This window comes from Anguilla anguilla, chromosome 19, assembly GCF_013347855.1.
Source record: "Anguilla anguilla isolate fAngAng1 chromosome 19, fAngAng1.pri, whole genome shotgun sequence".
In the NCBI taxonomy this organism is placed as follows: Eukaryota; Metazoa; Chordata; class Actinopteri; order Anguilliformes; family Anguillidae; genus Anguilla; species Anguilla anguilla.
The window spans coordinates 12614051-12627405 of record NC_049219.1 but is presented as its reverse complement, the minus strand read 5'-3'; the positions used below and the strand labels follow the sequence as shown (position 1 = coordinate 12627405).

The 13355-nt window shown below is 50.3% G+C and overlaps 1 protein-coding gene across 1 annotated transcript in view; it reads left to right on the top strand.

Annotated features, from left to right (window-relative positions):
- The first annotated feature begins 4286 nt into the window (after nt 1–4286).
- LOC118219059 (neuron navigator 3-like) overlaps nt 4287–13355 on the top strand; it is a 133785-nt gene continuing 124716 nt past the window's right edge. Inside the window, exon 1 of the mRNA XM_035401887.1 lies at nt 4287–4700. Coding sequence (XP_035257778.1) covers nt 4626–4700 — 75 coding nt within the window. The 5' untranslated portion in view covers nt 4287–4625. The remainder of the gene's footprint in view (nt 4701–13355) is intronic.

The window sequence follows — 13355 nt, the reverse complement described above, 5'->3', positions numbered from 1 at the left end:
CTTGTGTCTGTGTGTCCTCGGCCTGTAGATTGAGGAGGGGGGGGGGGGGTTAGGAAGAGTGTTGCAGGTGGCAGAATGGAACCCCACTGCACTGGGGTGTGACCCGTACACACACACACACACACACACACTCACTCACTCTCCTGCTGGGAGACAGCCAATTACGCACCTGTGGATTTGATTCCAGAACATAGGTTTACAATGGGGGGGGGGCGCGCGGCGATGTGGGGGGAGGCCCGGTCCTCAGGCCCTGTGTGTCTGTGCGTCCTGTCTGTGGTGCGGCCCCTGGGGCCCAGTGCATGTGCAGGAATTGGTTTTTCACACCGTTATTGAGCCAGAGAGAAGCACGTTCCATTTAACCAGCCCGCACTGCTGGGCCGCGGCATTTCAATTGGACATAAATTGAACAGAATTTCATAATTGTGTGTGTGTGTGTGTGTGTGTGTGTGCGCATGCATGCGTGTGTGTGTGTGGGGCTGTAAATCACTTTTGCAATTACATGCTCTGTGTATGTTGCCTTTTTGTAATAAAATGGTTGGGGGGACATTTGTGCTGTGTGAGGACATGAATAAAAAATGGCCATGGACCTGGGGAACCATAAATTGTAGCAGCCTGGCAAAATCTACCCCCCCCTCCTCCTCTCACACACCCGTGACCTTTGACCCTACTGTTGCTCAGCCCTGGGGAAGGGATAATACAGCCCCCCCCCCCCCCCCCCCCAAACCCTTTAACATCTCACACTGAAATATTGAGTTTTCAATATATTCTATATTCGCCTTGAATCTCTACGCTCTGTTTTTAAACCCCCCCCTTCCTCCCCCTCCTGCGCGTCAGCCCCGTAATAAGATTTGACTTCAGTCCTGGTATGGCATTACAAGCAGAGCCGGGAAGAGAATGGAGGCATTAGAGCAAGCGTGCGTGTAATCTGCAGCGTCACAGTGTCACCCTGCAGCTCTCTCTCTGTGAATGAATGGATGGATGGATAAATCGGAGGATAAATGAATGGAATATCGAATGCATGAATGAAATAATGCATGTGTGGGTGGGTGGAAATGAATGAGTGTGTGGTTTCTGTTGTGTGTGGAAGCTGGGAGGTATGGTGGAGGGCAGTAGTGGGCTGGGGTAAAGGGCTGGGGGTGGGATGGGGGTACTCTGTCTGAACGTATCGCCGGAGGTACCGCGGCTGATAATGGCGCTGGGCGGGGGGAGCCGCTCAGAACAAAGAGGATTCCTGGATGTGGCAGGGGAGGGGGGAGGGGGGAGGGCGTGAGATGCCTCTGCACCTGGGCTGTTTCTCGTTTTAATTTAGCTTTACTTAGTGCTGAAACCACTTTCATTAGTATCTGTACTTACACAGCTTCTGCTGAAAGTTACTCTGATTCATTTTATCTGTTAATATAGAAATTGTAAGTGCGTCCTACAAATCCATGCAGGCTGGGTTTCAGGATGTGAGGCGCGGTAATAAAATGGTGACTGATTGGGTGACTTGTGGGAAATGAGCTGTCATTGGTTCTCTGAGAACTTCCCTGCCGGCTGCTGATGTTGCCGTGGTGCAGAGCCTCAGCAGATACCTAGTGGCTCTGGTGCCTGGTGTCTCCTCTGTTACCGTGGCAACAATGGGATGCTGAGGTCATTTTTTTTTTTTTTTTTTGCCACGGAAGTCTTTCTAGCTGCTAACAGGGCCCTCAGACAACCATTTTTTTGGTAGTGTTTATTTGCGTTTATATTATTTCTGTTTCCTGCTCTGTTGAAATCAGTGCGTTTTCTTTTTGGGGTTGTTCTCACCGGAGAAGGCACTGGTGCTTAGACAAGCTTGATGTGTTGTTATAATACTGTTAGGATCCATATTATCCTGTGGTCCTTCAAGGAAGTGAACTCTTACATTTTATTAGATTACCTTACATTCATTTTCCTCAGGTAATTACTCTCTGGGGAAATGACTTTATATAGGTCTGTGGTGATGTACAGGAAACTGCTGGACTGGCTCTCTGAATAATGCTCTTTTGAGCACTTAAATCAAATCTGGATTATACAGCTCTTTATTGCTTTTCATTTGAAATATGTGATACTAAAAATAAGATGTTCAAATATATAATATGGGAGAATAGGTTATCGGTATTTTCTCAAATTACATATGAGATCAGGTCAGTAGTGATATTAAACACTGAATGTCTAAGTAACACTAAGTGGTATTTATCCATCATAAACTTTTTACATGTATGAATTTGTGTGAATTATGATTTTCATTCCAGTACATATTAAATATTGATTTGCACCCAGTGCAAATGAATGATAAGTGCATGTCTAGATCTAATAGCAATACTAATCATGGTGTAAATCAGTCTGCCCCATAGACCACTCCATGCAGTTAGGATTTGCATCACGTTTGTGATGATTATCCTCTCCAGGAAGCTCGGGCCTTGGAACAACATTTTGAAAGAGGTGACGGAGGTAAAAGCTGCTGTCCATTAAGCCACGCTTCAGGCCATTATGGGGATCCCATAAATAGTTTTGAAAAGCGCTGGGATTGCTCTGACGCTCGGCCCGTTGACACTGAGTGCACGAGCACGTGGGTGAGGTTGCGTACACCTGTCAGGGGTAAAAGGGGTGTCTGGCAGTTGAACGTTTGGTCAGTTAGGCCTATTCTCTTTCCCTGTTTTTAAATGTTTTTTTTACACTAGCAGAATAAAAAAGAAAATGACCAAAAAAAAGCAGCGGACAGCTGAGCTCGATGCCATCGTCTGTGTTTTGCTTGCTTGGGTGTGACGGGTATCGGAGCGGAACCGAAACGAACGCTCATTTGAAATGATCGCCGGAGACTGCGATCAGTCAGCCAATTAGCTCAGCTGTCGACATGTCTGCGGCCTCTCTTTCAGTCTCACTCTCGCTCGGGGGACGGCAGACACAGACGTGGCTGTCGTATGAAATGTGTTTCTGTCTTTTTGTCCTCATTTTCCGAGCGTTCATGAAATATTGAAAAATGAATTAAATGAGAAGAATCTGAATGTTAACTAAATGTTATATTTGCAGTTAGTAAAAGCAATGCTAACATTTCTTTCTTTGACCGGAATTTCACACTGATTTCACACTGTAAATGGGTATGACTTAGAAAAATTATAGTGGCTTTGCCAAAGTTTGTTCAGGAAAGCCAAAATCCCAAAGCTTAGTTGGACATACGGTACCAAACTCTTTAATGTCAGATTTGTAAATGTTTTCCACTTAATTTGTTCTGGGTATAAACAAACATGAGCTGCTAATTAGTAGAATCAGGTGTGCCAAATTAGGGTTGAAATGAAAACCTGCAGGATGGTAGATCTCCAGGAACAGGGCTCTACATTTTGATGAAGCCTAATGTAGGTTTCAAAGTACAGTAATAGTGCACTGAAGACGTGATTCATGTTTTCTATAGACACTCTAGGCTGAATCACCTGGAAGTTAAATCGGTATGTTATTATGAACGCAAGGAAATATACAGAGCCAGTGTTGCTGCTGAGCTGTCTCCTGGTGCATGATGGGAGCACTTTGCTGTGAGATGCCATCTGCTATTTGTGGGTTGAATGGAAAAAAAATCCTGCTGACGTGTTCCACAATTGAGACTGTGAAGGACTGCTTACTTAATTGATGACCAGATTCGTTTCAAAGATAGATTTTAGTTTCTGTTATAAACCTTTCTTCTCCTTTCTTTTTTTTTTTCTTTTTAGCTTATGCACCAAAAATTGCTCTATAAATGGGAAATATAAGGCAGGAAAAAATGGCAAGTAAATTGTTAATAGATGGTGACAAGCTGATCATGCTGCAATACCACACTGACACTATGTTTATACGTGTGTGTGTATAATTTCTAAATCAGTTTTAGAAGTGTAGAGTCCCTGGCAGGGGAAGTCACAGTGAGAATGAGGAGCCGTAAGAGCAGTGCACGCACTGAGGGGCCAGGGGCCAAACGCCGGCGCTGTGGGTCATTGCTCTGAGCAGTGCATTCTGGGACTTTTCCTGCGTGGCTCCCCACCTCAGAATGACTCAGTCCTCCCCGCTGCTGCAAGCAGAGCGGTGATAAACCACGGTAACAGCGATCGCTCACACAGAACAGCCTGCAGAATGTTCACTTATCCCCCGTGGGAATACAAAAAAACAGCGTAATTACATTGATATGCAGATCACTCCATGCGCATCGCACCTTTGGGAATGCCTTGATTTAGATGAAAGTTTTAAGTGCGGCAGCATCTGCACGTGAGCGATAAATCACTGCCGTGTCTGTTTACGACGCTCGTGAAACGCCTCTGTTTCAGGTGTGAGGTCCGATGGCCGCGGACTGGATGCAGCGTTTCCTGTGAGGAGGTGGGCGGAGAAGAGGAACTTCCTGGGGATCGCCGACTCCTGATTGGATGGTTCCTGCGCAGGGCCGTTGGTCCCCGTTCCCCGCTGACGATGCGGTAATTTCGGTTAACCCTCCGTCTTCTTGGATCCGTTGGGCCGTCCAGTCAGCAGCCGCCCCATGGAGCCCTTTGCTACCTGAGTAGAGGTAGCTCAGGGGTCATGGCCTGACTGGCTGGTAGCCGCTGCCCCCTCTTGCTCTTCAGTTCTGCTCTCGGGTCTTTGTGGGGATTTGTTTTTTTACCGGCCGAGGGATGGATTTACCACCGGAAGCCAACAGCAGACATGGGAAGAAATCGACCAATCACAAGCTGGAAGACCAGAAGAAGGTAAGACTCCTTTTTTTTTCCACTCTTTCTCTCTGTTATGATTGGCTGGTTGAGAAGGTCAAAGGTCAAAATCATAATCTGTGAGGTTGACTCTAATGATTCAGAAACGAAAGGTTTGCCTGTAACGGATGGTTGATGAAGGGCTCTATCAGTTTGTCATACGCTATTGTTTGAATGTTATACGGGTCATTGATGCGCTCTGAAGCTTGATGATGCTCAAACAATGAGTATTGAACCACTGACTTCAGACAATACGAGACAAGAGCGGTCTGAGGGTACTGAGGTCCAGCAGAGTGTGTGCTTGGTGGGGATGAGAAGCCATCCTCCTCGTGCTGTCTGCTGTTGGCTTTTTCTGTTATATAGTTGCTATAGGCTTGTCATAAACATCTGGTTGTTGTTTATTATCTACCTGGAGTTTGGCGTTTTATTGCATTATCTCCACTGGCCCCGGATCTCCCCGGGACGCGGGAACGCATGGAGGATGCATATTCATTCAGCGTTTGAGTCCAAGCCCTTTCATGTAAAAAGCGCTTCTGAAGGCAGCATGAAATATTAAGCGGGGCGCGGATGAGATGAATCGAGCGGCGGAGTCATTTAAATGCGCCGTCGGTCGGCCGCCAAAATCGGCGGGAGCGCGGGGGCGTCTGTTGCCGGGGGAACGCATCGGAGAAGCCGTTAGAAAAACGACATCTCGTAAAAACCGCCTCACCCCCACGCGGGTCACAGGGTTTGTTAGCGCTCCTCGGTTTCGTTCCGCTCGCTCACCGCGCCCGCGAGCCCCTCTGCGGGGGTCTGCGATTCGGACAGTTCCCCGACTCCACCTGATTTCGGCGGAGCAAAGTTCTGCCGGCGAGGGCGATTCATCTTCCCCCCCCCCCCCCCCCCCCCCCCCCCCGGAGCTGCTGTCGGAAACGGGCGGCTGGTAATGCATCAGAGCTGACTGGTTTGTGCGGCCCCTCCCTGTAAAATCAGAGGTGCTGTTTTATTAACTGATTTTGCTCTGTGTGGGGACTCTGAGGAGGTCCCGTGCAGTGGAGAGGGAGACGCAAATGTGAGATTTATTTATTATCTTTAAAGGAGGTCAGTCATTCTGTTTTAGACATGGGCAGAGTCCTCCATCGATACCAGAGGGCACAGACGAGCAGAGGACACAGTCAGTGCTGCTGTATCTCAGGGTGGATTCAGACTATTAAACAGGTCCCTGCTGTAAGGATGAGTGCTTTAGGTGCACGGGCCTCTGGAACGCTCCAAATATGGGAACTGTGTGTGCGTGCGGGCGTGTGTGTGTGTGTGTGTGTGTGTGTGTGTGGTATCAGTGACCTAAAATAGACTGTGTTTGTTGCCAGGTTCTGGTATCGTTCCCCATTAACAGTTAGAAAACCCAGCTGAGCAATAAAACACATTCAGAGGGTAAAAGAAGCGGGAAAATGTGGGAAAGCTTTCCTCCTCCACTCTGGGAGAGAGCACTCTGCAGTTTCCCCCACCGCACATTTCCCCTCAAAGCCTCTCAGCACACACAGCAGGCACCCAAGAACCCGAAATAACCAGCACGCACACGCACACGCACTCACGCACGCACGCACGCACACACACACAAACATGTACACACACGCACACGCACACACACGCACACACACACACACACACACACACACACACACACACACACACACAGCTGGCAACCGATGGAGGCTGGGTTTCCCCCCAAAGTCATTTCGTTGCTCCCCGTTTCAGAGGCGGCGTGATGGGGAGCAGGGTGTGCGGCCAGAGCGGGCTAACGGGCGGGAAAGTGGCGGTGCTAATGGGAAACAGGCCGATCCTGCGGCTGGCGTCCTGCGGAAGCCTTGAGCTGCGCCGTATAAAGAAAACTGAACGCGTGGTCTGCGTTGGTGCCAGGCCCAGAGAGCACTGGCTCTTATTTGTCATTCCCTCAGCTGCTCCCATTGGTTCACAACCAGATTTTATATATTTTTTTTAATTATTTTTTATCGCCATAATAGAAATGGAAAGCTCTCCTGTAGGTCTCTCTCCCCCCCCCCCTAAACAGGAAGAGGGGGACGTGCTGTAAGGCAGGGCTCTTAAGCCCTTATGCTGTGTGTAAAGCTGCTCTCTGTCCTGTTTTCCAGAGGCACTGAAACACACTGCAGAGGATTCTGCCATTAGTCCGGTGATTTATTTGAGGATGACGAGGCCTTAGATGTGCTCTTCTGCTTTTTTTTCTTTTTTTCTTAATGGCCTCTCTCTCTCTCTCTCTCTCTCGGGCACGGGAGAAGCTACAGCTCACCGAAAGAGATCAAACGCTCTCGCACACACACACACAAACACACACACACACTCACACACACGCGCACACACACACACGCAGTGTGTAAGACCTGCGGTAACTGAACAGGGGACGGGCAGTGCTAAGCAGCAGGCTGTGTGTAAATACAGCATAAGGGGTGGGTGACAGGGCTTGAATGAGAAGCGCGGTGCTGGGGTTAAATGTTGACGGTGAGCGACGTGCGCGGTGATTCTCCTCACCGGAGCGGCCGTAATGAGCTGCAGATGTTTCCGGAGCGTTGCCGCTCTACCTGTCGTTTTCACGCCCGTTCCCTCCCACCTGCGCCGTGGCCGAGAGTAATCGAGGGACGCTCTCCTGTCCCCAAAACAGGAGCCCCCCCCCCCCCCCCAGCCGTTACTCTGCGAATTTAGCCACCGAGCGGAGACAGAGGCGGAGAGTGACTCATTTCACCTGCTTGTCATTATTAATGGAAACTTTGATTGAATAATTTCCAGTAATTTTTGGAAAAAAAAAAAAAAGAAACGGTGATCTGACGTCTGCAGTCATTTTCTATTTCCAGAAAGCGTGACGCCTTGTTTTGGAGTGGAGTTATGGCGGGGGGATAATGAATCATAATGTTTCGGGAGAGAGAAGAAAGCTCACAATATTGACAGAAGGCGTAAATCCAAACACAAAAGACTTAATTAAGCCTGAGACCGTGCGTCTTCAACGTGCTTTGGGCTTTCAGCTGCCAGTCATCGCTTGTGCATCAGTCCAAATTCAGAGACTCTATAAAAAGTATAATTTCATATGCTCTGTCTGTTCCATTTGAAGGATTGCATTCAGTCAAAAACCCCTTCATAAAAAACTCATTAACTGAATAAATGGCTGTGGAGGGGTGCCAGACTGCGCCCCTACCCCTTTCTGCAGTGCAAACACCTGCTTTCAATTAGTCCTCCCCTTACAGGAAGTGACACGTGCTAATGGTGGAGTCGTGCTCCACAGCCAGCCAGTCAGGTGGTCAGGTGACTGCCTTGCATTCCGATCGGGACAGGCAGGTGTAATATGTCGTGGGAGGGAGGAAATGGCAGCCTGCTGTCCTCTATATGAGGCTGGGCCTGTTGGGGTGGGGGCTGATGTTTATGAGATTAATGCCACAGTGCTGCTCCTGCTCGTGGTGGGGGGTGTGGACACGTTCCTCTCCCAAGCACTGATCCAGGACCTGTTCCCTCTTCTCCCCCAAACACTACCCAAAACATTCCCACAATGTTGCTGCCGCGTAGAGGCAATGTTATAACATTGACAAAACATTCCAGTCACATTTGTGAGAACAATTTGTGTTGGTGATTCAGGTTAGCATTTGGCTGGACAGACTGATTCTGGATCAGGCGTCAGACGCTGAAACTACCTGGAGCACTCGGGCAACTGCGTCCGTCATTCTTGATTCGTGTTAACGAAGAGACTTGGCTGTCTGTGCAGTTGATAAATGTTATGATCTGATTATGAGTGACAGATCCGTCAGATGCATTTTTCCCCCTTCTTTTCCCTCTGGCGCATAACCACAGAAGTGCAGCCCTAGTAAAAAAATCAGCATAAAGGCATTTTCAGTTCATTTCCACCGCACCAAAGCTGTATACGGGGTCATTAAAAATAAACGGTACATTTTACAGTTGGGGAGAAAAAAAACCAACCTTTTCCTCTGCCGCAGTTTTACCTTGTGATCTACAGCGTCACGGTTACAAGCCCAGGGCCTTTTTATGGGCTTCCTGCTCTCTGTGAGAGAAAGGGCTGTGGGCTGAGCCCAATGCACACAGGGGCATTTGAACAGAGGCGAGGTGCCAGTGCAGGTGTCCCAGGGCTGACTGCTACATGGGGGGGCCCCTCTGGCGGGATGGGGTCTGTGTTTGAGGGGAGAGCCTGTGACGGGACAGTGCAGATTAGGAGCGGGTCGTGGCTGACACAAAAAATAACTATCTAGTGGGATTTGATAACTGATGAGCATTGTGTGTGGGGGGGGGGGGGGATCGTGATTGCGTGTCAGGACGCACACAGCAGCACAGGCTGTGAGATGCGGTGTGGCAAACGGCTTTTTTTTGGGTCAGTTTTTTCCAGGAGCTCAGATCCCGTGGGGTGCCCCGCCGGTAGAGTGGATTTAAGGCTGAGCCGCGGACGGTGTTGCGCAACCATGGCGAAAACCCGCCGCGCCGGCGCCCGTGAATACTAAGGACGGCCGCAGAAGGAGGCTTTGTGCAGGGGGGGAAGCGGCGCGTGGGTTTATCTCCGGGTTCGGTCGCCGTAGCGCCCGCAGCGCCCACGCCTGTGCCAGCGCCGGTGCCAGCTGGGAGGCGGGCTTTGTTCAGGGGCAGATCTGGGCCCGGCAGGTGGTGGGCCGGGCCGGGCCGCGGTGCGCGTGCTTCACAAAGCCCGTATTTATACAGCTCCTCTCTCTGAGTGCCATGTGCCCGGAGTCTGATGGCACCCCCGCTGTGTGCTTCATGCCATGTTATCCTCGTAGCGTACCACAGATATTGTGTGTGTGTGTGTGTGTGTGTGTACGTTCTGAGTGTTAAAGTCCAAAATGACTTGCAGATTTTTATTTCCCACCCCTCCACCCCCGGATATAGGTGACCTAGTTATAACTGGAAGATTGGGAGATGGCACCCAAACACCCCTGAGATGTTTTGTGACTGTGTCAGTGCAGTGGGAGGGTTTCTCCTGTCTGGGACAGACACTACCCTGCCTGCTGAAGCCCCCCTTTCCTCTCGGGGTGACGCCGTGGCCTCTGGGACAGTCAGGGTTAAAGTCGGGTCCTTGGGCTGAGCGGGGAGACCCCTGCATGCCTGTCACATTCTGTATGATGGGGGGGGGGGGGTCTTTTGTGCTGTCATCTCGCCGGCTTGCATTTTCCTGGCTAATGGTGCTAGCGCTCAGGTACAGTACAGCCGCGAGTGACCTTTCAGCGGCTGTTCTTAAATCACACGGCAATTACTGCTGCAAGAGGGACTTCTGAGCCATTGTCTCGCCCAGTGAAAACGTTAAGCCTGCACTGAAACGCTGCTCTTAAACAGGGTGTGCCACGCTCACTCAACCCACTGTGACGTAGGCTCTGCAGCCTCTCTAGATGGCACTAAACTGTAAGGCTTGACTTCCCGTGATTTTTACTGCCCGGGAACATATTGCAGGATTGTAAAACAGAACGGCCGTTCACCTGCAATTAGCGTCAGTGTGGAATATATTATTGAGTATTTATCTGGCGCCCTGTTAAACGGTTGTAGCTGGAAATCGTAGATTTATTCCTTGGCGGGGTTGACCCGTGAAGGTGCCGTAAAGTCACGTTGGGCTGCTGAACACGTATATCAAGGATCTGTATTTATTTGATGACTCTTAAATCGGGCCCTTTTTAACGAAGAGTAACGTTAAGCCCTGCGTGAGCACCAGTAAATGTTCAGCCTCGGTTTACACTGTAATCTGAAGTAAAGGGCTCTCTCGTTCTTGCCCTGAGTGAATCCGTAAATTCCTGCGCCGCCACTGACCCGCTGTAACACCGCGGTGTGATGTCACAGCAGTGTCACTAACACTCCTGTTGGACTGAGCAGCCTGCAGATGGCGGGTAGGCAGCGATTCGCGGATGGCGGGCACACTCGATATTCACACAGGAAGTGCGAACAAAGATGAGGTTGTGATACACTTCTGTTTGACCTTGGAACAGAATTTGCCCTGTTTCCCATCCCCCCACCCCCCTTAACATCTACTGGGCACGGCAACCCTCCTTTAAGTACCGAATGAGGTGGAGCTCTTGAGGATTAAATATCCACTCAGCTGTTACCAGGTTTCTATTGCCCATGAACAGGGAGCAGTTAACTCCCTATAATAACCACAACTGGCGTGAAATGAAAGAAAGAAAGAAAGAGAGGAACACCACCTCTTGTTGGTTCCAAGTGCGGATTAATGTCCCGCAGTGAGGGAGGGGCAGAACAGCGGTAATGGTGCCAGTTCCACACCTCCCCACCCCCCCCCCCACTCCACCCCTCCCTGTGCTGTTTCTCTGTGAGAACCTTTGCTTTCCCAGGTGAGAGCCAGAGAACAGGTGAGTGCCTCTGTCTGGATCCAGCTTTGTTTATCAGACGCTCGCTTGGGAATATTCACGCGCCAAGAGATACTATCTCTCACCCACATTCTTCACCACTGGTGCTTACTGCCCCCCTCCCCCCCCCCCCCACCCCCCACCCCCTCACCCGCCATGTCCTCCTCCCTTCACCCTCACCCTGTACCGTGTGCCTTCCCACCCTCAGCCAATCAGAACGGTCCACCGATCCCTTAATGCAAATGCCATTTGTCCCCCTCCTCCTCCAAAACGGGGTTCATTACATGTGAGCTGCATGCGGTGCAGTAAAGCTGTTTCTATGACCGCCTTCGTTTCTGCAGAACGGTGCCCCAGAGATTTCCCGCTCTTTTTTTTTCCTCCCCCTACTCCCCTTCATGGTATTAAAAAACCGTGATGAGCGGGTCGTACTGACGCTCGTTACGCACAGCTACATAAATCATACATCATACATCACGGTTTTTCGCTGGGTGTTTTATGTTGGACTTGGGCTGTCTTTGTTGCCAGCGTTTGATGCCAGGCCCGTGATTGGAGGATTTGGGCGTGACTTTCCAGTTGTTGGGTGGATATGAGAGAGGAGGTTTTTTTTTGGGTTTTTTTGAGAGCGTGATATGTGAGGTTAGCTGATCACATGCTCCTGATCCTCCCCGCCAGCTGAAGGTTGTTTCCCCAATCGAATCCTGGGCTGAAGTGCGTACAGTACCACTCTGTGTGTACCTGTAGTACACCTGTAGCTGTGCTGTGTTCTAAGCCGCTGTGGTCGGGGAGCCGGAGTCAGCTGCAGGAGCTCAGGCTGAGTGAGGGTGCGGACGTCGCCGTCGCACGCTTGACTAAGGTACCTAACCTGACTTTCTTTAGTAAAACGGGAAGCTCAAAGCCATGCAACAGTCCTGCATACTGGCATGAGGCGAGCCGTTGAATAACACACACAATAATAATGAATACAGTGCATTTAGCGCTTGTTGCTTACCTGAGGCAGGGTTAAATAGCATTTTGTTTTTTGGGTGGGTTTAATGCAAACTCAAGGCAGAATTCCTATTCATGCTGCCTGCTGTATTACAGAGGAATGTGTGGATGTCTGAGGCATGCCTCTGGTGTTTTGCGCAGACCCCGTGCACCTCCGTGCCGCTGAGGCGTGCGTTAATCCAGAGCGACTCGCCGGGAGATCGCTGGGGGCCAGAGGGGGGGCTCCTGACAGAGCGGCGATGTGACGCTCTGGGGGGGGGGGGAGGGGGCGGAACGCGCCGGAAGAAGAGGTGCTTTTGACAAGGAGAGGTGCTCCGGTAATCAGTGCAGTGGGATGTTTGCCTGGACTTGAGCCGCTGGGCCGTGAATCTGGCGGTGTACGCGTTCGGCAGCGGAAGTGTGCGGTTATTTTTTTTCAAGTGGCCTTTCGCCCATGAAGTGTCGTTACGTGTGTGTGTGTCTGTGTCTGTGTGTCTGTGTGTGTGTGTGTAGATTGTTTTTTTGCAACCTTTATTTATATACATGGAGATCCGCATTGAGACACTGGGTCTCTCTCAGTGGAGCCCTGATGACAAGAGAAAACAGTTTAGCTGACAAAAGCTAGAGGTTCTAAGAGATAAAATGAATATATAAAAATGAACAATGAAATTAATAAATAATAGAATAGAATAATAAAAACAGGTTCAATTCAGACAGAACCCTTACTGTTGTCAGAGACGTGCGTGTACATGTTGGATGGACGTGTTTTTCGAGACTGACGGGAGGGAAGGCGGCCTGCTTGGCTGCCATACATGCACTTCCTGACAGCTTGACAGCTGGAGAGTGCCGTGGGTGATTTTCTCTCTCGGGTCGGTGAAGTGCACGGGCTGGGATTGTGACAGCTCTGCATCCGCTGACATCTATTATTATTATTAAGTTTTAAAATATTTTAATCTTACTTTAATTGGCTTTGTGCAATAAAGTGCCCGGCAGCGGGGTCTTAAAGGGGAAGACGCCTCTGCGCGCACAGTGCGCTCGGATACATGCCCTTTATTGGCGCTTCGCCGCGTTCACATGAGGACGCCAGTGTGTCCCGCGCACCGTGATTGGCTGTGGGACGTGTCCCAGCCTGGCCGTGATTGGCTGTGGGATGTGTCAGCATTGTCAGCATTATTATATCCCCTAAAATCCCGGGTAAGGGGAGCGTGCCAGCGGAACCTCAGATACCTCGCGTGCGTCGCCGGGGCCGACCGGGAGAGTTCCGGCTGTGATGTTTGGGCCGCCTGCTGGGAGGGGGGGCGGCCGCGGGGCGCCTTTGTCCCCTCGTCTCGCACGGTCCGATGGT